At 42.3% G+C, this 25,837-nt stretch overlaps 1 protein-coding gene across 1 annotated transcript in view; it reads left to right on the top strand.

Moving 5' to 3' along the window:
- The window catches only part of RAPGEF5 (Rap guanine nucleotide exchange factor 5), a 225,725-nt gene that overhangs the window by 96,311 nt on the left and 103,577 nt on the right, over positions 1–25,837 (top strand). Inside the window, exon 11 of the mRNA XM_044920237.1 lies at positions 19,903–19,976. Coding sequence (XP_044776172.1) covers positions 19,903–19,976 — 74 coding nt within the window. The remainder of the gene's footprint in view (positions 1–19,902; positions 19,977–25,837) is intronic.

Raw genomic sequence — 25,837 nt, 5'->3', positions numbered from 1 at the left:
CAGAGTGTGCTCCAGAATGCAGGGGTTTTGTTTTCAAAACAAAGTGCTGTGGGACACTTCAGTGGCGGTATGTAATGCTTATAAGGCTCAATAGACAAAGGTAATTATCGCTCTAAATGGGTGCTTGTCCCTGTCTTAGGGAATCAGATCCTGGGAAGGAGAACTGAGTACTGATGGTAACTGTCTCCAGGAATATGAGAGCTCACAGACGAGGCTCTTGTCCTGTGTGGTCCAGGACAACGATTTTATGTCATTCGGATTTTTACCTGTTAGTGCCCATGTTTTATACATGTTGCCAAGCCTCCCTGAGGTGCCTTTGGAGCAAAGAGGTGGGTGGAAGGCAGGAGAGAGGCTTTAAAGGAAGAATCAAGTTTTCTATTTGAGTGCCTGAAAAGCAGCTTCTAGCATTGCAGCTCCTGGGAGCATTATTTTCTGTGCGGAAACTAGATGAGTATAATGAGTGTACCCTGTGCATAAATTCAATATTAGTTCTACACCCAAGGTCAAATGAAAGTTAATGACCATTTGCACACCAGAGATCTGAAACCCACATTTTACTTCTTTCTCGTAATGACAAAAAAGGAGAGCAATTTATATTTAAATTGATTTAAATTTCAAAGCATAAACACAGAGGTCTCCCTGGTACTCTCTCCTTGTCAGTGAAACTTCCTGGCAGGGCTCGACTTTCATAAAAAATTGAGCCGCATCCCATTCCAGTTCCCTTGTGTGGACAGTTTTTTGTTTTCTGTGGAACTACCCTCTTCCCACCCTGCTGGGTTGGTGACACCAAATCAGAAGCCAGCAATGCAATCATGGCCACTTTCTTTAATGATTTAGGTTTTGCATTTGTTGAGCTAATTAGCTGATTGAGGCAACTAATGGGTGTCTTTAATCCACTGTTGACTGGGCAGCTTCTCCCTGAAGCCTGCCAGCTTCTTTGTTCTTGGTCTTCTGGGGAGTGGGAGCTGCTTCCCAGATGAACATATGATACATCCCATCCAGTGTCCCGAGGCCAGCCTGAGAGGCTGGTATGCTAATGACCAAGTGCCCTAAAAGGCCGGGCATCCACTTAAAGCTCTGTGGCTGACCAAATCTTTGTGTATGAATAAAGGTTTGCGTTTGAGGGGTGCCCGGGTGAGGGCAGGGAAGAGGATTGATCTATCCATCATCCACTTGCAGAATTGATAATTCTGTGATTGCTTCTTTGTATACCCCTAAGGTACAAAATGAAAGCGATGTAGATGTTTTAAATATTAGAATATTTGAGGACATATTTAAAGAAGATGATTAGCTAATAAAATGGAAAGCTGTATTAAAATCATCTCTCGGGGCACCTGGGTGGCTCAGTCAGTTAAGCGTCTGCCTTCAGCTCAGGTCATGATCCCAGCATCCTGGGATCGAGCCCCTGCATCTGGCTCTGTGCTCAGCAGGGAGCCTGCTTCTCCCTCTCCCTCTGCCTGCCTGTCTGCCTACTTGTGATCTCTCTCTCTCTGTCAAATAAATAAATAAATAATCTTTAAAAAAAAATCATCTCTCTTATGAACTAAAATGTTCCTTTAAAAGAACTCTTGCCATATGATGTTCTTACAAAGTTACAAAGTTCTACAGCCTGGTAAACACACCTTCCCACCCAAATCCAGCAGTCCTGAGCATGTAGCTAGCTAATTTGACTCCCATGCTGTCTTGTGTTCAGTCACTCTGGTAAGTCAACTGGCTGCCCTCAGCCTCAGTTTCCATTTTTCATAAAAGGAAGCAGTCAGCCGTGGTTGAGGACGAGAGTGCCATGCTTAGCCTGTGTGTGGGTCGTGTCCTAAGTACCAAGTTCTAGGCAGCTTTACTTCTCTTTAATTATACATTGATGCCTACTCAGTAAGAATATGGGAATAATAACTTTTGATCATTTAATTTCCTTTCTAAACTTTTGTGATTCGGTGCCTTTTTCCTCCGGGAAAATGTGTGGAAGGCCCTTCCTGCTCCTGCCCCCCTCCTCAGAGAACATTTTCTAACTCTCATTTGTATTGACAAGTAAGAGCTATCAAGGGAAATCTTTGTCTTGGCCACATGACCCAGCTATTGTCCAGCATTCGTCACATTAAAAGTCTAATTGTGTAAACAGGCATGAAAATGGAGCTGTTCTCAGTAAAACTGCAATGACATAAGCAGTGTGTGTGAGTATAATAACGCTCCGCAGTACGGAACGCAAAGCGAGCCATTTGATGTAGCTGAGTTCTACCAGGGATGCTGTTGCAATAAAAGTGAAATTTGCTTCATGTACTATTTTTTCCGTTTATGTAAGACACACATAAATACTGAACATTTGAGAATTTCTAAATCAGACATTTTCTTTGTAAGCGGCCGAACTGTGGTTCTAGCTATTTGCTTTTTTCAGATAGGTCATAAAAATACTGCATTTTAATGCCGCCATACAGTGATTGAGATCTATTTTTGGAATGAGATGGGTGATAGAAATTTTGACCCCAGAGGCCATGATGTCTTGTATTATACAACTTCTTAAATTTTGACAAAGGGTTTTTGTTTGGAGACGAGGAAGCAGGGATGGATAGATACTTTTAAAAATAATCCTAGTTTTGTTTTTGTCAAGCAGTGTTTCTCACATTTAATTTGCATAGCAGTTAATTTGCCGTGCTTGTAATTCTTGCTCTGCACCCCACCCCCCCACTCCAGTTAAGCTTGGATGGAGGCCTTGGTGTCTGAATTTCTAACCAGCCTTCACCCCTAAGTGATTTAGGTGCCACACTTTGACGGACACATTCCAAAGTCTGTGCGATCTGCAGTCACAGGGAGTGAGCTGGTGTTTTATGAAGGGTGTTGGTCTAATGAAGCAAGCACGGTAGAGGCAATCAAAATGTTGTTTATACTTAGGCTACTAACTCATTTATTGGACAACTGCCTAACTTGTCAGTGTTTCTCTACCCGACTGGAGATTTTGTCATGGGAATGATAACAGAATTATAATGCTCTCATGGCATTGGCAGTAAAAGCTTTATACATGAAGTGAATTATTACCAAGGTTTATTTGCCGGGCAGACTCAGGAATAAGTGAACGTTCTCACTGAGGTTTTCCACACTAAACTTACCAGGAAGACGTTTGAGAGGGGAGTGGTTGGCACAGTTTAAAGGGGAAGTGAATTTAACCCTGGCTCCCATCAGGTGCCCCTGAACCAAAGCCACATCCTTGCAAAGCCAGTCCTTGTACATTGTGGGCCCATCCCCAATCAGTAGAACGGACGGGCTTGTCTGGTTCCCCTTTTGCTAAAAAGTGGCTGCCTTCTATCTATTGAAAATACGTTTAATAAAAACAAAGCATAAAAGAAAAAAACATGAAGCATTCACTTTAAGACCTATCAGAATCGATGGAGGAAGTTTACACGTTATCACGTCATTGTTTTCTGGTAGAACAATGACTGTGGGAAATGTGCGATTGAGGTTACTTTGTATCTATCTTGAGGAACAGACGGCAGAGAGCCAAGCCTGACAGATACAGTTGTCATCTCAGTTGTATAGATTCTTATTTTCTTCATTTTGATTTTTAGTTTTGTTTTTATATGTTTTGAAGGCCCATTTCCATATCATAGTTCCAAAGGTAGAGCTAAGTACAGGTGATGTTCCTCCGTCCAAAGAGGGCAGGAAACAGTAAACACAGAATTGTCACATATTAGCAATAAAACCAACTTCCCCACCCTTCAGATGTGGTGGGTCTTGCAGGGAGTTGGGAGATTGGCCGTAAGCCCTGGCTGAGAGCCTCTCCTGCTGACGGTGAAGGTGTAGGGGGCTGTTGTCTCAGCAGCCTGTGGTCCCAGGCAGTGCTGTGGTGTGTGCGCCTTGTCAGGGAAGGGGCACCTTCCACCACGGGCATCACGGTGTTAGTGCCGCACACATGGGCTGTAGGCCCCGACAGTGCATGCCTCGGACCCTCTGGGCCTTTTAGACTCATCGCTGAAACTAACGACCGATGTAGAATTCACATGTAGCCTTTATACCTAAGTCCAAGTCACTGAAGTTGCTTCATTTTGCTGGTAACATTAGGCCCACGTGAATTAACTGATTTCAGGGTTAGTCTTATAACCAAATGGACAGTTTCATCAAAAGATGACATTCTTATGGGTGGTCAGGCCCCTCCAAGGAAATTTTCATTTGGACCTGCTCTAAGTGCAGTTTTTTATTACCTTGATATTTCAAGAAGAAAGACAAATAAAACTACTGATAGTTTTATCAATTTTACATGAAAATTCAAAATACATGTACTTCTATTTGAGAGGAAATATGACTCAGTGCCTTTGGCATGGGTGTGAAAAATAGTTTGTGTTGACAGGCCATGCTGTATGAAAAACCTTTTTTTCCCATGTGTGTTTTGGCTTGGTTTTGTTATCTGGTAATCTTAGGAGATTATTTTATTTTATGAGTCATTAAAGCACTTGCATTGACCCTCAGAAGTGGTAATTAATGGATTCTCAGAATTATTCTCTCCGCTGAAACATAGGTGGGAAATGCTGTGTTCTTTACTTGAGACCACTGCACTGTGGTCCTCAGCAAGTTGCCACCCCCTGCCAGGGACCAGCATTTGAGCTGTTTTTGACTGAACTCTTTTTGTGATACATGGTCCGTTCAGAATATTGCTCCTGCCTGGGCTGAGGATAAAATATCCCCGTTTGGATCACTCAGTCCCTGACATGGGAGGGTCATTGGAACCCTACGATGCTGCTGGGCTGCTCTGGTCTCAGAAGAAGTGTCCACGCTAGTCATTGCTGCCCCCGTGGTATTTGCAGTGAGTGTCAGGGGCACATCTCAGCCGGGTTAGGGTCTCTGGACCTTTTTGGCTGTCTTGCCCTATGTTGCCTCTTGCTGAGGCTGTAAACTCCACTGCTTCCTTGTTGCATACTCCTTACAGCCTATGGCCTTTTATAAGGTGGGCTCCCTTGCAGGCCTCTATCCCCAGAGCATGTAGAAACTTTTGAGTCCTTGCAGATTTCCCATCCTGGGAAAGAGGAGCAACTCAGGAATAATAAGCTCTGGACCTCATCTACCCCTTGCCTGCCCTTAGCTTTACTCTGCTCACTGCCGAATCCACCGTGAGCATGCTGACCGCCACTTGGGGCTGGGGATAGACTGACACAGTCTCCTCTGTGTACTAAGTCACAGTCTGTATGTAAAACTGTGTTCCTGTCTTCAGTGTTCACTCAGCCATCTACCTAATTTCACCGTTTGGAGCCCAAGCCCAACAAGGGAAGATGGGCTTGTTGCCCATAGCTCTTACCTTTCATCTCTGCTGCCTCTTTACTGCCCTGCCCCCCAAACCCGACAGTCCCCTTGCAGTAACTTGGGGACAGCCTTGAGCTTTTCTAGCCCATTACTTACTGACTGCTTCTTGAGGGGGACAGACCTGTGGCTTCGCTATTCCAGGAGAGAGGGATTTGAGATTTGAAACTTACAGAGTTGGTTGTGGTTGTACAAAGGAAGGTAACATTTCTCTATAAAGTTTGGCCTTTCAAGGAAAAATTCTAACTTGGATGTCGGAATACAAATAGTAATGACTTTGTTTCTATGTTCCTTATCTTGCACTCTCCCCCAGTAGTGGGTGGGTCTGATTAGGAGAAAGGCCCCATCCATGGCTAAAAAGAAAAAAGGGAAAAAGCACATTACTGTGTTGGGAGTAAAAGGTAGCTACCCTCGATCAAGCACTTCATGTCTACCCTTTCTTCCACATAGTCATCCTATGCGGTGGTGGTGGTGATTATCACTCTTTTTCAAGTAATGAAGTTGAGGTTTGGTGAAGTGATATAACTTGATAAAGATCGTATGCTAGAAAGACTGTAGGAATGATGCTGTATTTTTTTCCCAAATGTGTAATAAAAGGAAGTTTCTTTAAATTCTAGCAGGACAGATTAGGTAAGGGTTAAGGAAAATTCACATCTTTCCCTGGCCCCCTCTTGAGGGGCATACCCTCCATGGATTGCTCTATTGATTGAACTGTTTGGTGTCTTCACTTGTATTTACAAATACAAGGACTCTTAGGGAATTGGTGGTGGTTGCTCTGTATGCTTTAGAATTTTCCTGTAATGTCAGTGGGAAGATTTAGCAGTAGCATTACTAACAATTCAGGAAGAAAAAAAGCTTATGAACATCATATGTGTGACAGAAAGCTGTAATGTTATTTTTAAAAGCAGATAGTTGGTCTACCATAGAACCTTAGTTAAGTGTCAGTGTAAATATGACCTGTTGTGTTTTCTTTTTTACAGTCCTCGAGGCGGATTTGTGTAGCTGTGAAAAAGCAAACCAAGAAACTCAGGTTCAGTTCTAGCTTAGCCACTTGCTATGACTTAGTGGCTTCCGGAGGCTCATTTTCTTATTCTGTAAAATGGAGCTAATGGCATGTGCCTCTGGGGCTTGTTAGGAGTGGGGAGAGTTAAATGAGATGCCGTAAAGCATGTATCTCCACATTGGCACATAGTTAGACTCAGAAATTACTTTTCTTTTATTCCCTGAGATAAATCTTTTATTTTTTTTCTTTTCAAATTTGTATTTAAATTCTAGTTAGCATACAGTGCAGTATTGGTTTCAGGAGTAGAATTCAGTGATTCGTCATGTTCATACAACACCCAGTGCTCATCATAACAAGTGTCCTCCTTAATACCCATCACCCTTCTCACCCGTCCCCCACCGACTTCGCTCCATCAACCCTCAGTTTGTTCTCTATCCCTAAGAGTCTCTTATGGCTTGTTTCCTTCTCTCCCTTCTCTCTCTCTCTCTCTCTCTCTCTCTCTCTCTCCCTCTCTCGTGTGTGCATGCGCGCACTTTCTCTTTTCCCCCCTCCTCATATGAAAAGATGCTGAGCATCGTTCATCGTTAGGAAAATATAAATCAAAACTTGGTGAGATACTACCTCACACCTTTTAGAATGGCTAAAATTAACAACACAAGAAACAACAGGTGTTGGCGAGGATGCGGAGAAGGAACCCTCTTACAGTGTTGGTGGGAATGCAAACTGGTGCAGCCACTCTGGAGAACGGTATGGAGGTTCCTCAAAAAGTTAAAAATAGAACTACCTTATGATCCAGCAATTGCACTACTAGGTATTTACCCAAAGGATACAAAAATACAGATTCGAAGGGATACATGTACCCTGATGTTTATAGCAGCATTATCAATAATAGCCAAACTATGGAAAGAGCCCAAATGTCCATTGACTAATGAATGAATAAAGAAAATGTGGTATATATATATATACCATATATATATATATAACTCAGTACATATATATATATATATATATATACAGTGTATATATATATATATATTACTCAGCCATCAAAAAGAATGAAATCTTGACATTTGCAATGACGTGAATGGAACTAGAAGGTATTATGCTAAGCGAAATAAGTCAGTCAGAGAAAGATAAATACCATATGATTTCACTCAGACATGGAATTTAAGAAACAAAACAGATGAGATAAGTCTTTTAAAATTTAAATCCTGAGAGAGATAGAGAGTAGAGAAATGCACTGGAGACTTTTTATTTTATTTTACTATTTTTTAGGGGAGGAGGGGCAGAGGCTGAGGGAGAGGGAGAGAGAGAATCTTAAGCATGCTCCACACCCAGCATGGAGCCAGGACTGGGGGCTCTATTTCACCGCCCTGAGATCATGACCTGAGCCGAAATCAAGGGTTGGACGCTTAACTGACTGAGCCACCCAGGCGCCTCTGCCTTAGAGTCTTTTTAAATGAATGAACATCTTGGAGTGTCTAAGTACCATTGCTGCTCATATCTCTAAGATGTGGTTATAGCAGATTGGCCTGAACCTGTCCTGTCACCAGAACATATCTTTGTAAGGCACTTAAAAACCAAAAGCTTTTCTGTCTCTCAACAAAAATGCTGAAGAAAAATTGTAGCTAAGGTTAACTCAGTTTTTTTAAAGTTTTATTTTAGTTTGATCATGTACAAACTGTCTTTGCGTTGAAAGGAAACTTGTGTTTTTCTGGTATGTTTCCTCAAAAGAAGGGCAACCAGACAGGTTCCTGGGCTCAAGTACTGATTACTCTGGCCAATGGAGCAAATATTTTTGATCTAATTAAAGGATTTCATACAGGATACACTTTGTTCTTTTGACGTTATCATTTTTCTCTGTTGAATAACTTTTCCATTGACTGGACATCTATTAGATGTTACTCAAAAGAAAGCACTGTAAAAACCTGTTACAAAGTGGAGGAAAGGAAATTTGAAGGGTCTCAGCTCTAAGACAAAGGCGTTAAGAATTGAAGGGGAGCCCTCTCTGCCTGAGGGCAGGATACATCATGCAGTCAGCAAGGTGGGGGGGCCGAAGCAGTCCGGAGCTGGTGTTTCTCTGGCTTGAGCCACCTTCAGTCAAGTAGGCAGAGCATGTAGCGTCTGATGGGGGAAATGGCAGTTTTTCAGCTACCTCTGATTTTAACCTCCTTACTATAGATTTATTATGTTGTCTGAGTGATGTGAATTTCCAGAACATCAGTGCCTGTATATTCAAATGTTAGTAAAAGCAATACCTTTCTTTTGTGCAGCAAACATGTATTATTTCTCTATATAGGATTTGGTGTTTAGGAAGCATGGTGAGGGTTGAAGGGGTATGTGGGAGCACTTAACAGTGAGTAAGTCATTATGACTCTAATTTTTATAGACTGAATTCCTCGTAGGAAATTCAAGTCGGTTCTCACTTAGACTGTTTACAGTAAACCTCCTATTTCCTTTGTTTTCAGTCTCACTCCTGTTCAATTCATTTTGGACAATTTAAGTCTTCATGGTGTTGTTGGAGCAGGTAAAGAGTCAGACCTGGGTACTTAACATCTCCTCCACTGACTTCCTGTGTGATTCTGAGCCAGCTAGTTAGCATCTCTCAGGCTCAGTTGTCTCATGTGTGAAATGAGGATAATCATAATAGCACTTGGAATCTGATCAAGGAGAAGGCCAACCGTACACCTGCCCTAACACATCCATAGGATCTGATTTAACTCCGATTTCTATACAAAATGAATCAAGTAACTATTAAACAGTAAATGGATCCTGCTTTGGCCAGGGAAGCTGTTTGTATCTGCTGGAAGTGTATGAATGTTCCTTGCAGGGTCTGAAAGTGGCCGATCAGTACTTTGTCAGTGAACGTACACACATTACTGAAGGCCCACCAAGGCGGCCCCATGAACCTGTGGACTTGCTAGCTTTTAGTTGGCAATGAGTGATCATTCTGAAACCAAGTCATGCATGGGATGTTGCTGGGTTTGGGGAACACAGTTTTATTTCCCTTTTTTTTTTTTTTTTTAAAGATTTTATTTATTTATTTGAGACAGAGAGAATGAGAGAGACAGAGAGCACATGAGAGGGGGAAGGGTCAGAGGGAGAAGCAGGCTCCCCGCCGAGCAGGGAGCCCGATGCGGGACTCGATCCCGGGACTCCAGGACCATGACCTGAGCCGAAGGCAGTCGCTTAACCAACTGAGCCACCCAGGCGCCCTGGGGAACACAGTTTTTTTTTTTAAGATTTTTTTTCTTTTTATTTATTTATTTGAGAGAGAGAATGAGATAGAGCATGAGAGGGGGGAGGGTCAGAGGGAGAAGCAGACTCCCTGCCGAGCAGGGAGGCCGATGCGGGACTCGATCCCGGGACTCCAGGATCATGACCTGAGCCGAAGGCAGTCGCTTAACCAACTGAGCCACCCAGGCGTCCCGGGAACACAGTTTTAATCCATGTCGACAATTGACCTTCCTCCTTAGTAAGTGTGTTGGAAAAATTACATATGTGAAAAATTAAGGATTAAGAATGTCAGTTAAGGGACGCCTGGGTGGCTCAGTAGGTTAAGCGTCTGCCTTTGGCTCAGGTCAAGATCCCAGGATCCTGGGATCAAGCCATACATGGGGCTCCCCACTCAGCTGGGAGTCTGCTTCTCCCTCTCCCGCTACCCCTCCCCCTACTCGTGTGTGTGTATGTGTGCTCTCTCTCTCTAATAAATAAATAAAATCTTAAAAAAAAAAGAATGTCAGTTAAATTACCAAATGACACAATCCAAAAGAAGCAAATTGCTAAATTCCAAGAAAAAGAATTTAATAAATTATTAAATTTTTTATTAAATAAAAAATTAAATAAAAGTTATTAAAAGTTCTTTTATTTATAGAAACTTAAGTTTCTCACGAGCCCTACTAAAAAAGTACTGAATTGATATTTAACAAACATTGGCAGGGGTGCCTGGGTGGCTCAGTCGGTTAAGTGGCTGCCTTCGTCTCAGGTCATGATCCCAGGGTCCCCGGGATCGAGCCCCGCATCGGGCTCCCTGCTCGGCGGGGAGCCTGCCTCTCCCTCTCCCTCTGCCTGCCTCTCTGCCTACCTGTTCTCTCTCTCTCTCTGTCAAATAAATAAATAAAAATCTTTAAAAAAGAAAAAAACAATGGCAAAAAGAAGTATTAAATTATTAGCCTGCTCACAGTGGCCACATACCTTGGGCCAGCCTTGCCAGGATCTCCAGCAGAGGGGTGTGGGAAAGATCAAATGGGAATGCCCACATTGAGAACATGTGTTTGAAACATAACAGCTCAAGAGCTGTACATCGTTAGCAGAATGATGGTGATAGTTTCTTTGCTCACATCACCTCACTTGCTACTAAGTGAGTCTCGTCAGCCTAACATAGAAGCCCAGCCAACTGTCCTGGCTTTGTTTTTTGGTTTTCCACAACACTGGGTACTGCTCACTAGGCCCATGTCAGGTCCCTTGCTTTTCTCCACCTTACCTTTGTTTATACCAGCTCTCCACCTTGACTGCCCTTCTTCCCCTCACCTCCTCCACCCATCAGAATCCACCTTTTCCTCTAAGACTCTTCTTCCATCATCTTACCGTCTCCCCCAAACTGGATGGGCCAGTGAGTGTTTGTATCTGCCTTATAATTTTTACTTTCTGAATTGGTCATATTAGTTCAGTTCAATAGACAATTACTCAGCATTACTATGTTGTAGAACTTATTCCAGGTGCTTAGAATGGGAAAACATACTCTCTGCTCTTGAGGAACTCATAGTGTAGATTAATAAAGACAGAGGTTTGTGTTGCTACTTATAAAACACTGACATAAGAAAATGCATGCGTACAGAAAAAGAGCTTTGTTCGGCCAAGAGGAAGGAGGACTTCATTTAATCTAGAGTCTTGGGCGCACGTAGTGAGGACTCAAGGATCGTCACTAAGGAGATGGTGTTAGAACTGGAAAGCCCAGTGGACAAGAGGATTTTCACCCGTTGAAGGCAGGGACAAGGCGCTCCAGGCTAGAAAGAAAGAAATGTGGGAGGTGCCTCTGGGGAGAGAGTCTGGGACCCAGGGACCTGGCCAGCAGGGTCAGGCTGAGGCTTCCGCCTGAATGTTTCATAGAATGGGGGTCACAGGGGTAACAGGGGTCAAACCTGCACAGTCCTCTAAGCCCCACTGCATCAAGGAAGCCAGGGATGGGGCCTCACTTGGTGCTCGGGCTCCTGGGTGACTCTCATGTTGTCTGGGTGGGGAGAGGCGGGAGTCTAAAGGGATGGGGTGCTAGTGTGATTAGACTCGCCTTTTGGGAGTGGAACCTGGCGCCTGTGTGGAGGAGAGAATGAACCAGAGGACAGGCTGGCTGGGAGGCTGTGGCGGTGGTCCAGGGGAGACGTGGTGCAGTCCTGAGCTATGACCGTGGCAGAGAGGAAGGAGGATGGAGACATTTCAGAGGTGGAAGCGACGGGGTGTAGTGAGAGACTGATGTGAGGGCAGAGGGGAAGGAAGAACGTGAAGACATCTGGTGGATACTCAAACTAAAATTCTGCAGGAGGAGGAATAGGCTTGTGAAATCCAGTGGACATGATGCTTGTGATTTCGGACCTTGCTGTCCATCCCCGGGGACAGAGGCTGTGCCACGGCACTGTGAGAGCCGCTTGCCCGTTGCAGGTGCATGATGGAGCTGCTGAGTGTGAAACTGGAGACATGGTCTGGGGCTCCGAGAAGAGAGCAGAGATGGAGACGCAGATTTGGGAATAACCCGCATAACCGTGAAAATTGAAACCGTAGGAACAGATAAGATCACCGAGGAAAGCGGCAGAGAGAGAAAAGAGAGCCTGCAGGAAACTTGCATTTTTAGAGGCTTCGAGGATGATAAGGACCCAGAACAGAGAGTTTTAAAACAACAATCTCAAGTTCGGCTCAGAGGCTGAACTGACTGGGACTGAGAAAAGACAAGTGGGACAGAGATGTTGCAGGCATTGGTCAGCTTTCTTTTTTTTTTTAAAGATTTTATTTATTTATTTGAGAGAGAGAGAGAATGAGAGACAGAGAGCACGAGAGGGAAGAGGGCAGAGGGAGAAGCAGACCCCCTGCTGAGCAGGGAGCCCGATGCGGGACTCGATCCAGGGACTCCAGGATCATGACCTGAGCCGAAGGCAGTCGCTTAACCAACTGAGCCACCCAGGCGCCCCCATTGGTCAGCTTTCAAAGCAACTTTCCGATGGCGCTCTGGATGGGCCAGCTTATAGTACTATATGGCCTGTCCTGGTGAATGCTGAGCGGTATTTTTCAAATTTTGACACTAAAAAAACCCACAGCAATGAAGTAAAGGCTGTAACTGCTTCTTCTCCCTTACTTTTTAAAGACCAGAAAAGATCTGAGCATTTTGAAGCATTTGTGATTATATATCACTAACCAAAAATAAATAGACTCGATCAGCATTTCTCACTGCCAGCTCGTTTGTGCGCCACTTCCGAGGGAATGCACTGCCCGCTGAATGGGGATGCAGCCTTGGAGAGGAGCCTCCTAAAATAAGTATTAGGGCCTTTCTCCAGGAATGGTACAAAAACATAGCTGGTTATTTAGATAACGAGGAACAGGGCTCTGCCTCATGTGTCCTGGAAACACCTCAGTGTTTTCTGAGCGTGGTAAAGTCCACAACCCACGGAACACACAAAACAGCCCAACCTGGTATGCGTCTCATCCACGGGGGTGAGAAATTCTTGATGTTACTAGTGGGATTGCATTTTGATGTTTAAACTTCGTTTCTGTTCTTTCTATTGTATTATGTTGTGTTTCATTAGAAAAGAAATACTGGTCAGGACCCACATGAACGGACTCGCCTGTGTGCGGTGTGACCAGCACAGTACCGTTCCGTCCGCGACAGACTCGAACTGCCACAGATACATACACACATCATACAGGGAGGGCTAGCGCAGGTTACTGAACCTCATCGCTAAAATGGGGGGGATTTTACCTGTCCCCATCTTCAGGGTGTGTGGACATCGGATGAGACCCTTTATGAAAATTCTCTCTCTGTAAAAATGCTACCAAGGTGAAAGATTCTATTCTTGCCCAAATTTTAATTCTTGGCCAAGTACTCAGTGAATTCTTTTTCTTGACTGTATTTGCTGGTTTCTCATACGGAGACTTGAAATGCTAAATTTCTATCTGTAGTGAAATTTGGGGTTGGCTTGTCAATAAGAAAAAAATTAGTTTGGTTGGTTTGCAAAGAACACTTTCAAGTATAGTCACCTAGTGCATTATGATCATTCTGTTTAATATTCTGTGAGTACGGCTCTTTCTTACCTTGGCAAAATTGATCAGAGATTAAATAAGCATTGTTTTGAAAGGACATCAGTCTTCTTTGTGTTTAACTAATAATATTAATAGAGTTATCAAGAAAGTTTTCTTAGCAATCTTCCTAGTAAGTCATGAGGAGAGAAGACCTGTTCTGAAGATAACACAGAAGTGATATTAAGGCAAGCCCTAAAATCTTGGAGGCTATCTCCAGTAGCTCATCTTGAATGGCTCTTGGCTAATTTACAAATAGATACATTTAAACTAAGTACTCTTCTGTGAATTAGTGCTAAGTAATCCACAGATACACTTAGTTCTCATGTGGGCTCTCATATTCACTGCTCAAAATATATGCTTTAGATCTTGTGCTTGTGACTTTTGTGGTGGTAAGTTATTTTCAAAGGCCTTTTCTTGCTTTTAGACTCTGTGTTAAGAGATAAGGAGATGGTTTGTGTTGGCAGAGAGGGTGGCTCAGAGCCTCCCTTGGTCCCAGAAGCTGTCATTCCTGTGTACGTGTTCCACTGGAGGGAACTGTCCCAGAATCAATATTTGCATAGGAAATTTTCCCCAGCCTACTCTTACTCTGATCAGATAAAAGAAAATTCAGCTCAAAAATCTAAGTAACTGCTTCCTCCTCCTTCTATCACGTGAGGCATACCACTAGGAGGCATGAAGAAAGAGATTGTCTTTTTATTTATTTCTTGACATTCATCTTCATATTCAGGGGTCACTAGAACACTCCTTTTTAGGTGACTGACTGTATTTCATACATGAGGCGTCCCGGGGTGATCATAAATCCTCAGCATAAGTATATTTTTGTTCCCAAGTAGTATATGTGAACTCCCAGCTAAAATATATTCTTGGAATCATATTTTTTCAGTATTTCCAAGAAAATAATGTTATTTATGTATTGGAGGAGACCACACTCTTGTCCTTGTCATCAGGGAGCTGCAGATAAGAGTCTCCGAGAATTTTGAGAGTCTCCATTGTGCAGACTGAGATGGATTGCTGAGTTACCTTTGCCACATCCCTCATGAACTTGCTTGTGTTTGTAGTTCTGGCTCTGTGAATCCAACTATAGTGCTGGGCAACTAATTTTGAGGTCTTCAAAGATGTGACAAGAAATGTAGTGTTGTTGTTTGGGGATAAGCCAGGAATATAGGACTGAATCTTTCTCCCAAGTATACTTTTATGCTAATCCCCACCTCCTTTGTTTCTATTTATATGTACTAAGAATTATGCCTAAATCTTAAAAAATAGTGTTCGTGCTCAATTCTGAAATTGTTATTCATTGTCCTGCATGTCCTCTGTTGTAGTATAATGTGAAATAATTAATGCATAGAGCACCAGAATGTTGTTTTTTTTAAATTTTATTTTATTATGTCATGTTAATCACCATACATTACATCATTAGTTTTTGATGTAGTGTTCCATGATTCATTGTTTGCGTATAACACCCAGTGCTCCATTCAATATGTGCCCTTTTTAATACCCATCACCAGAATGTTGTTTTAAAAACAAAAACATGGACAGGATGGTTTCTGCTCAAGAGGTCCTGCCTTTGCGTCCTCGCCCCTCCACAGTTACTATGACTTAACCAAGCTGGGTTGTCTTCTGGCCTCAGAGTATCCCTTGTCAGAGCCTTGGGCCCCTGGGCCTCTTCACTCAGGACTTGGTGGACCATATCACACCCTCCTACACAGTGGCCACTGGCTTGCCTGGCTGATTCATTTGGGAGAGTCCTTGTAGCCATGGTTTTGTGTAAGTCTAAAGGCATCATGGATGGTTGGGCTCAACTACTCTGGTTCCTACAAACTTTCCCCTTTGGGATGGCATCTCTCTCCATCTTGATTGCTTATAGACCAAAACATCAAAAACACACTTAAAGAAGATATCCAAGGGCGCCTGGGTGGCTCAGTTGGTTAAGCGACTGCCTTCGGCTCAGGTCATGATCCTGGAGTCCCGGGATCGAGTCCTGCATCGGGCTCCCTGCTCGGCAGGGAGTCTGCTTCTCCCTCTGACCCTCCCCCCTCTCATGTGCTCTCTCTCATTCTCTCTCTCAAATAAATAAATAAAATCTTTAAAAAAAAAAAAAAAGAAGATATCCAAAAACTTTCTCTACACTTTTGACATTCAACTTCACTGTTTTGGGGGCGGGGCGGGGATGGTGGATGCTGGGGGAGTTTACTTGATCTTTCTACTTTCCAAAAATTGAAGACCCTCTAATTATTCATTATTCTTTCATATGCTCTTGTTGAGCTTGCCTAGATAATAGGAAAGGATTTAAGCTTCCCAATCCTGCAGACTAACTTATTTGGCAGAGGGCTTCCACCTACCTTCTTGAGGCCCCTGGCAGTGTTGGTGCTCTTTCTATCATGTGGATTAAACCGTGTACTAAAACTGCTTGTTGGTGTAACTTTGCTCCCACTTTTTGACTAAAACGCCATACCCTTACCACCCCATCTTAGCTCTCCTTTCCCCAAATTTTTTCCACCTTTCTGAACCAAGACAGAGTGACATTTCCACGACACATCAATTCCACACACATTAGGCACCTGTGAGGCAGGATCTTATCCTCTCAGACTTCCATTTCTCACACACCAAGAAAGATAAGGAAGATAAGCAAGTGCCTAGAATGGGCCAGGCTAAGCAGTAACCTAGAGGCACAGAGGACATGCTGAGTACCAAGAGGAGAGGATCGAGAATGCCTTCCCTGATTGTGCCAGCCAGAAAGCCATCCTTCCCTCCAAGTGGCCCCGAGGACACAGCACTCCATGGTGTGCAGGGGTCTGATGGCCACTGCTAGATGGCTCCTTCCGGTCAGGATCACATCTTAGCTAGATTTTTTCTCAGCAGCTGTCCCTTTGCCTGGCACACAGGTGTTCTATCAGTGTTTTCTGAACCATGGACGGAAACTCTGATTTAACTTTCCACTTGTTCAGTATCATTCCAGTTGTTATCTGAAAACTGCAGAACCCACTCAGTGTATTCTCTTCTCAAAGAAAAGCACAGGACTGCCCTGGTGGTGCCCCCTTTCTGTGGGTTCCCCAGTAGGAAACCTGTATCTTTTTCACACTTGACAATTTTTAGTCACTTTCTCCAGACTCTGTATCCTCACCCTCCAGCCCCAGCTTACTCAAACAGACATTCCTGAGCTAGAGATTCTAACTGGAAGCTAGTACTACCTCTCCCACTCACCTGGTTAGACCTTTTTACTGCTGACTGATCAGGGCAGGAGTGTCACTGACTCTGTCCCCTGACCTTGGCAGAATGTCACCTGGGAGCCATTAGGCTTCCTTTCCTGGAGGACCACCTGTCTGTTCTCTAGGGACTAGACCTTATTCCCTTCTGTGATGCAGTAGGGCATGTTCTCTGTTTTAAGGAAATATCTATGAGAGACAGCTCCCTCCCCCCAAAGAAGCCCCAAGTAAAAGTACAACCCTGAAAGATTATGGACTATGAATTCTCTCTGGGAGATATCACTTTCTACAACTAAATCTCAGTTTTTCCTGTTTCTCTTGTGATGAAGGGGTTGCCTTTTGGTAAAGAAAAGGATTTTTATAGAGTTAGACATCATGGAAATCCAACCCAGATTTTTTAAAAGCATGGTCCTCTCAAAAAAGAAATTGTAATGCGATAATCTTAACGTGACAACAACAATATGGCAGATTATTGAATGAAATGGATTAACTCGAATAAATGCTGTGCAATGTCTTCTCTTAAAAATAAAAATAAAAAATAAAAACAAATTTAGTTGGCAAAATATTCCAAAATTTAATTTTCTTCATTTTCATCTAAACTAAAACTTTAAAGAGCAAAAATTCAAATTAAAGCATAAATGAAGTGCCAAGGTATGGTTTACACTTCATATGGGTGCTCTTGTCCCACATTAGTTGCCCTCTAGGAGAATGAGTCCCCATTACAGGTTGAGGAAAGACTTATTTCAATTAGTTAAATAGAGTTCCTTACTTCTATAGCCAATGCATTTCTTTTTAAAGTGGGTTCCATGCCTAGCATAGAGTGCAGTGCAGGACTTGAACTAACAACCCTGAGATCAAGCCCTGAGCTGAGATCAAGAGTTGGACGCTTAACTGACTAAACCACCCAGGAGCCCCTAGCCAATGCATTTTTAAGTGGAATTTACAGTGTTATTCTGTATTTTTCTTTTGGCATTCTTGCCTCTAGTTTTTCAGAGAAAACATGGGAGTTTTTCTTTCTTCTTAAGTTTTCTCATAATCAGGCAACAGTAGCAACAGGGGACCCCCTTTGAACAAGCATGAATGGAACTTTTTGCTGAAAATAGAAGAAAAGCTTCTATCCACTTCCACTGTTCCTGCCTTGCCTGTAGATGCTCGGTGATAGGAGTTTTCCTAGTTATTGGTGGCGTTTAACAGAAGAATTTCCCTCCCCTCTTTTTTTCATAAAGAGTTACGAAAGCAGTCGTTTCTGTAAGTAGGGGTGGTCACGTTGTGCTGTTTGGGGCAAATGGGGAGGAACCGTTCATCCCGTTAGTTTTGACAGAGCTCATACTGCGTGCACAGTACTTTAGGTGTGCTCCGTAGTAAGCACCACAAAGTAGGCATAAAAGGCATACGAAAGCAAAAGGTATGTGAAATGATACTTTAAAAAAATACAGAGCAGAGAGCACAGTATTTGAAAGTCCACAAAACAATGCGAACTGAACCCGTAAGTACAGTGCGTGACCTCACTGTCAGCAAGACTGGTGATGTTTTTGTCCTGCTTTTGATGGAGAGGGCAAAAGAAAAAATGGCATGGCAGATGTGAGGAATAACTTACTCTACTTAGGAGTATTCCTTGATTGCTTCTTATCCTCATCTCCCCCAACCCCCCAGCCATATTCAGTTCATTGACAGGTGGTGTCCATTTTGTCTAAAAATTCAGCTAAGATCCTCCTTGTGTCTTCAGCTCGTTGCCACCTCCCTGGTCCGAGTCATCCTCATCTCTAGTCAGGATGTCAGCAACAGTTACCAAACTGGTCTCCCGGTTTCCTCGTTTGCTTCTCATGAGTCTCTTCTCTATAAAGAAGCCAAAAAGAACTCTTGAAAATATGCATGAAATCATGTGATTCCCAATTTAATATTCCTTAGTGCTTTCCCCTGTTTTTTGGCTAAAATCTGAATTCACAGAGTGGTCTGTGCTCTCTCTAGCTCCTGTCACCCTCACGTGCCAGTGGGATCTCAACTTTGAGGTCCCACCCCAATAACAGTTCTTCAGGGAATCACCATCCCTGCCCCCCTCCCTAAAGTGGCCTCCCCCAGTTTGTTTTCTGTCATATCCCCATTTGTCATGACCATCTTATTTTTTTAAATATTATTATATTTATAATTATTATGATTGTTATTGTTAGTTGTAGTAGTAAGAGTTGCTGATCATTGGCTGTCTTCCCAGCTAGGATGTGTACTTCATGAAGTCAGGGCTCACCCACCTTTTTCCAGGAGTAGCCCCCATGCCAGGCACATAGTCGGCACTCGGTAAATATTTTGAAAGTGAAAGAGCAAACTGTACAAAGAGTAAAATAATGAAATCCCTCTGCCTGGATCAGGGTTGTATTGAATGTCAGTGTGAAGCTGGAGATTAGGAGGAAGCTAGAGAATTCAAGGAAGACCTTCAATGATGAACAGGGAATTCATACTTGATAAGATAAGTGATACATTGACCAAAGCATGGCACTTGTTTTATTTTTTGAGACTGATTATTTAAGCTGTTGTGCCCCAGCTGTATTGTATGAGGGAGAAGAATTACAAGCTTTGTCTTAGGGGATGATTGCACCAGCTCAGAAAATGTGACAAGGACTTGGATAGGGAGATGCTGGGGAAAACAAGGGAGAAGAGGTCGATTCAGGATTCCACAGTTTGGGATTTTGTGGTAACAATACACTGGAGCGGTCTAAATAGACAATATTATGCTTTCTTTATTATGTGACCATAAACTACCAGCCAAAAAAATCTCACATTGTTTAAAAAAATGTTCTCAGATAAACTTGATAGAAGCTTTCAACTACACCCCAACTCCCTCTTGGATGAAGCGCAATAGTCACAAGCTGATGTCAGAATGGGTTTAGGTGAAGAGAAGAAATGAGAGCAAACTTTTCCACTGCCATTGATTTAATAAGCAAGATAATGTACATGAAAAGTGCCCGGTGCTGTTAAACTTTCAACCAAATAATAAAAAATAGTGCTGATATTTACATTTTGTGAATCTACCTCACAGTGTTTTTTCCTGCCAAATTACCATCTGAAAGGAAATGATCTAAAACTGTTTTCTTATGATGCTACATTTTTTTTAAACATTCTTTTTCTTTTCTTTGTTTAAAGCAATTGAACAAGATGAAGAAAACCGTGACAAACACGTCATTGTGACAGAAGCTGGAGGTGTTCCAGATTCTCAGGTATGATCAGTTCTGTGCCCATCTCTCATTACACCTGTCTTCTGCACTGAGAGTGGTGACATAAGGCAGGTGTCTGCAGATGATACAGGTTTGATCTTCTGTGTTCTGTAAAGAGTGGTATTACTGGGAATAAAGTACTTATTTTTAATAGGGAGGCATTTCACAAGAAGGACCCTAAATTGTTAATTATATTTCTAATTTGATTCACGAGGGAGGGACAGATGGTCAGACATCCTCCACTTCCCAGAGAAAGCAAGGAAAGTAAGTGAAGAACCAGGAGAGACCACCTGAGAGCAGACCACCCCCTGGAGACGGCAGAGAAGAATGAGTTGGCTGCCAGCCGGACAGCTGGGGCTGGGCCACACAGATGAGTGTGATGCCTCACCTGCCAGATTCTCTGCCAACGCCCAGTATCTAACTCACAGCATGGACATGCTTTTAGCAGCATCTGACCTGCAGATGCTTACCTAGAGAGCAGAGTAGGAGCTTGCCATGCTCTGTGGTATTTCATATTATTGCAATCTTCACTCCGAGCATATTGTAAGCAAGTAGAAATTAGTTTCTCATTCCTTCCCCATCCATATGGGGAAAATACCCTGGGGCTGTTGAAAAATTTGGGTATGTAAAGGGTTAAGATGGAGAGACTGGGTCTCCTATATATGTTTCCCACCTGCCCAGAAACCCTAATTCTCACCTCATATGTTAGCTCCTTTCTTCCCTTTCTCCCTAAAAATATCTTTTCTGCCTAAGAAACTCCCTGTTTTAATGCAGTGACGTGTGGGTGGGAGCGAGCCTGTAGACTTGAGTTTGCCTCCCAGCCCTTCTTCTCTATAGCCTGTGTCTTTACACAAGCTCTTTAGCGTCTAAACCTGTGAGTTCCTGCAGGCTAGCATCAGTGTCTTCGTCACCATAGTGCCCCTGCCTGCAAGGTCCCTGCAAGTGACTGGCATGCAGGGTTTTCATCTCTGTAAAGTAGAGATCTTATAAAGTTGTCTGGAGGTTGAAATGAAACAATGCAGAAAATGCCTGCACGTAAGAGTTTCAGTAATTGTTAGGCAGCGTGCATGAGGTCCAGAGTGCAGCCTCCAGGGCCAGACGGCCTTGGCTCTCCTCCTGGCTCTGCCGCTGTAACCTGGGTGACTTATTCTCTCCTGGCCTCAGAGCCCTTTTCTGGGATAGTATTGAGAGTTCACTTGGGCAGCCCTTTGGATGCAGTAGGCACTTGCCTAAGCTCCTAGTTTTCTTAACTCCACAACAAACCCTATATTTACCGCCACTTTACAGATGAGCTGGTAAGTGCTGGGGCCAGGAATCAAACCAAGGCAGTCCGGCTCTGACACCCTGGCTTTTAACACCTGTCCTAAACTGCCTTTCTAACATCTGTGAATTGGGGATCATTGTGGGGTTGTTTTGAGGATTAGATAAATATATGGGAAACAGAACAGTGCCCAGCACATAGTAAGTAGTCAAAGAAGTTCGTTTCTATGAGTTATTACCGTGATCATGATCATCTATGACATTGCTCTTCGGTTTGAATGTTTAAGGTGTCTAACATGGCTCGGTTGCAGTATTACTCTCTGCCTACCATTAGGGTATCTTCACATACATGGACTTCTAGACTCATTTATCACTCTTTATATAGGACTAAAGGATTAAATAATTTTTTATCAAAATGTGTAGAATTTGGGAGGGTGCCTGGTGGCTCAGTTGGTTGAGCATCCGACTCTTGATTTGGGCTCAGGTCATGATCCCAGGATCGTAGGATTGAGCCCTGAGTCGGGCTCTGCACTCAACGTGGAGTCGGCTTGGGATTCTTTCTCCCTCTCCCTCTGCCTCTCCCCCAGCTCTCTCTCAAATAAATAAATAAATATTTTAAATTTAAAAAAGTATAGAATTTTTGGGGTGCCTAGGTGGCTTAGTTGGTTAAGCGTCCAGTTCTTGGTTTTGGCTCAGGTCATGATCTCAGGGTCCTTGAATTGAGCCCCATGTCAGGCTCCGTGCTCAGTGGGGAGTCTGCTTGAGATTCAATCTGCCTCTGCCCCTCCACCTTATGCTTGTGCACCCGCTCTCTCTCAAATAAATAAATATTTTAAATGAAAAAAAAAAAGTGTAGAATTTTTGCCAGGTTCTAGTTTAGGGCTCTTAATGTGATCTTCAATGAGTAATTTATAATGTACTGAACTTTGGAAATTCTTCCTTTGCTTCAGGTGTCCATTGACCCCTGGATTCAGTAATTATTTTCATGTCTCCTGTCCTCCATTTGTAGCAATCATTTTATTTATTTATTTATTTATTTTTAAGATTTTATTTATTTATTTGACAGAGGGAGAGAAACAGTGAGAGAGGGAACACAAGCAGGGGGAGTGGAAGAGCAGGGAGTCTGATGCGGGGCTTGATCCCAGGACCCTGGGATCATGACCTGTGCCGAAGGCAGACGCTTAACAACTGAGCCGCCCAGGCGCCCCTCAATCATTTTAACATTAAGTGATGGTAACTGTTAATTGTATAAAGTAATTGCCAAATATTTCATGATTTTCAGTAGCCAAAATGTGACTTCTTTTTTTTAACATATAGAAGAAAGCTGTTATTTAAGGCTGTGCTAGTGATCATAGAAAACAGATGCTCATTTAAAATGCTTTATGTTGGAATTTACTAGAATTTGCTTTTTTTTTTCTTTATTATTTGTCAACTTTGCTGTTCTGCTTAGCGGTGTGGTCAGTGATGTTTACAGACCTGAGATGTAATTTCAGGTCCAAACAAGACAAAATATTGGTATCCTCCCTACTCTAGTATGAAAGTTCAAGGAATCAAGTATTGGAAATAAGTGAACCATAAGCGATGTAAATGTATGGCGATGTATTTTTTTAGTTTTCTCAGAAGAGAGAATTATGTGCATAAAATAGATTAAGAAAATATTTGAGGGACAGCAATTATAAATTCCATGTAGCTATGGCTTCTGCCGGCTTCCCTCCTCCCACTCTGCTCTGGCAGGATTTAGTTTCATACAGTGTTTGTATGGGATGGGTCTGTCCAATCCAAATGGTGCTTTAACACATGTAATTCCAGAAAGGAGGGGGGTCAGAGAAATGAACCTTCCTGAGGTTGATGCCTTACCTTTACATGGAAGGGCCAGGCGTCACTGGATAACTCTCTGTGATGCCCCAGCACGGTGTCTAAGGCCTGTCCTAGTGACGCCCTGGGCATGAGTAAACCTGCCTGACACTCCCCATCACATGCACTTTTCACTGTGGGCGCCACGTGGCCCTTTCCCTCAAGGAAAGGGTATATTTTTCTAGCCCAACCAGGAGGAAATTTTTCATAATTTTCTTTCCCTCTCTGAAGAAATTTGAGAAAATGAATACTTGCTGCCCTACAAAATAAAATGGTTCTTTATTATTATTATTATCAATTTATAATTTATTATATTTAATATATTATAAATATTATGATTATATAATTGCCACATGATATATTCTGTTATATATTACATTTTATATTATATTATTAATATATTGTATATTTTAACATATTATATTTTATGTACTTGTTATTAATATTACACATAATTTTTTATTATTATTATTTAGTGTGAATTATCTTCTGAATTTTCCTAGAAGGGATTCTTAATATTTGTTGTTTAGAACATACGTGCATACAGTTGAGTCATGTAATATATCTTCCCATCCCTTCAGTCTTTCATCATTTGAGTTTTCTGTTTAAAGTAGGAAAAAAGGGCGCCTGGGTGGCTCAGTTGGTTAAGCGACTGCCTTCGGCTCAGGTCATGATCCTGGAGTCCCGGGATCGAGTCCCGCATCGGGCTCCCTGCTCGGCAGGGAGTCTGCTTCTCCCTCTGACCCTCCTCCCTCTCATGCTCTCTGTCTCTCATTCTCTCTGTATCAAATAAATAAATAAAATCTTTAAAAAAAAAAAAATAAAGTAGGAAAAAAATTTATGAATTTCTGTGTGAGATTGAATTGTGAAAGAAATGACTCTGTTATGTAGTAATGAATAAGAATTTATCACCGTGCATTTGTATTAAGTAGCATTCTGTTACTGCAAAAGTGCTTACTTGAAAAGTGGGCTCTTTCATCCTGGTTTTCCTTCTGTTTTGCATGATGTTTTATCTAAGTGTTTGAGAGAAAATGATTCTTTAAGTGAAGATAATGCAGACACTGTTTTTATACATAAAATGTGTTCTTTCACCTTTCGTCATGAAGGTTTATTCATATATCATCCTTGTAGCCTTTCCTAAGGGACTCCTGTCCAAGCACCATTTTACCACTAAAAGAATGGGCCCAACATTTTTATGACTCCGTTTATAAAGGAAACAGACTTTAATTTACATTCATAACATTTCTCTCCTCAGACACTGAAAATCATATGAATAGCTTTAATTATACATTACAGAGGTTTTTCTTTTTTTCGAAGCAGACCTTGAAACAAGGCTCTTAAATAACTCTTCTGACAGTTCCAGATTAACCTTTTATTTTTTTTCTGGCTTAGCAATGTTAGGTAAACTGTTTATAATTAATTTCGTATAGGCAAATTAAGTAGTTCAAGAATGTGAAAGTCTAGATCAAGGGCTGTTACTTATCTTGCTTCTCCTGCCATAACGAAGCTCCCAAAATATATTAATAAATTCATGGGTGTTTCAAATTAAATCACTAAGTTACAGAGCTGTGAAAGGGACCCCCAGAGAACATCTGGCTGAGCGTGGTACTTTCACAGAGGACTGTCTTAGAAACTATCTAGGATGTATGGGAATCTTTCTGGGCTTCAAGTTCTCCAGGGAATGAAGAAGCATTCATAACCCTCCTTGAAGGCCTTTTTTTTTTTTTTTTTAAAGATTTTATTTATTCATGAGAGACAGAGAGAGAGGCAGGCTCTCCGCGGAGCAGGGAGCCCGATGCGGGACTCGATCCCAGGACACTGGGATCATGACCTGAGCCGAAGGCAGATGCTTAACCAACTGAGCCACCCAGGCATCCCCTTGAAGGCCTTTTTTTGATAGTTGTTATGTAAAGAGTGCTGTAGAATTGATTATCTTACAAAAATGCATCTAGAAATTATGCAGAAACCAGAAAATCAAGACAGCAATATTCCTTTTTTAATTATAAGATGCTTTAATTATAAATACGAAATAATTAAGTTGCTCTGAAACCCATTTTTAAAAGTAATAGCATTTTGTGTTTAAAGTACATAATTTGTGCACCCAAGTATCTGGTTCTAATAAAAATGTATTTCCTCATTAAAGAAGAGTCTATATTTAGAATCCTAAACATATGATAAAATAGAATGTTTAGAGTTTCTTAAACACTCATGTTCCCACAGCAACCAAAAAAATAGTTAAGGTATCTTAAGTTTTCACTACTCGGTCCCACCCTCTTAATCCTAATGATATTATCAGTTGTTTTATTTTATTTTTAAGATTTTATTTATTTGACAGAGAGAGACAGCGAGAGAGGGAACACAAGCAGGGGGAGTGTGAGATGGAGAAACAGGCTTCCCAATGCGGGGCTCAATCCCAGGACCCTGGGATCACGACCTGAGCCGAAGGCAGACGCTTAATGACTGAGCCACCCAGGCGCCCCCTATCAGTTGTTTTAAAAGAATGTATATGATGGGGTACCTGGGTAGCTTAGTTGGTTGGGCATCCGATTCTTGGTTTCGGCTCAAGTCGTGATCTCAAGTTGTGAGATTGAGCCTTACTTTGGGCTCTGCACTGAGCATGGAGTCTGCTTGAGATTTTTTTCTTCCTCTCCCTCTGCCCCACCCCCGCTCACACACACTCTCTCTTTTTGTCTCTCTAAAATAAATAAATAAAATCTTTTTTAAAAAATAAAAGAATGTATATGGGTCTG

The sequence above is a fragment of the Neomonachus schauinslandi genome, chromosome 12, assembly GCF_002201575.2.
Source record: "Neomonachus schauinslandi chromosome 12, ASM220157v2, whole genome shotgun sequence".
In the NCBI taxonomy this organism is placed as follows: Eukaryota; Metazoa; Chordata; class Mammalia; order Carnivora; family Phocidae; genus Neomonachus; species Neomonachus schauinslandi.
Note: the sequence above shows the minus strand (reverse complement) of the source record. Positions and strands in the feature narration are given on the sequence as shown.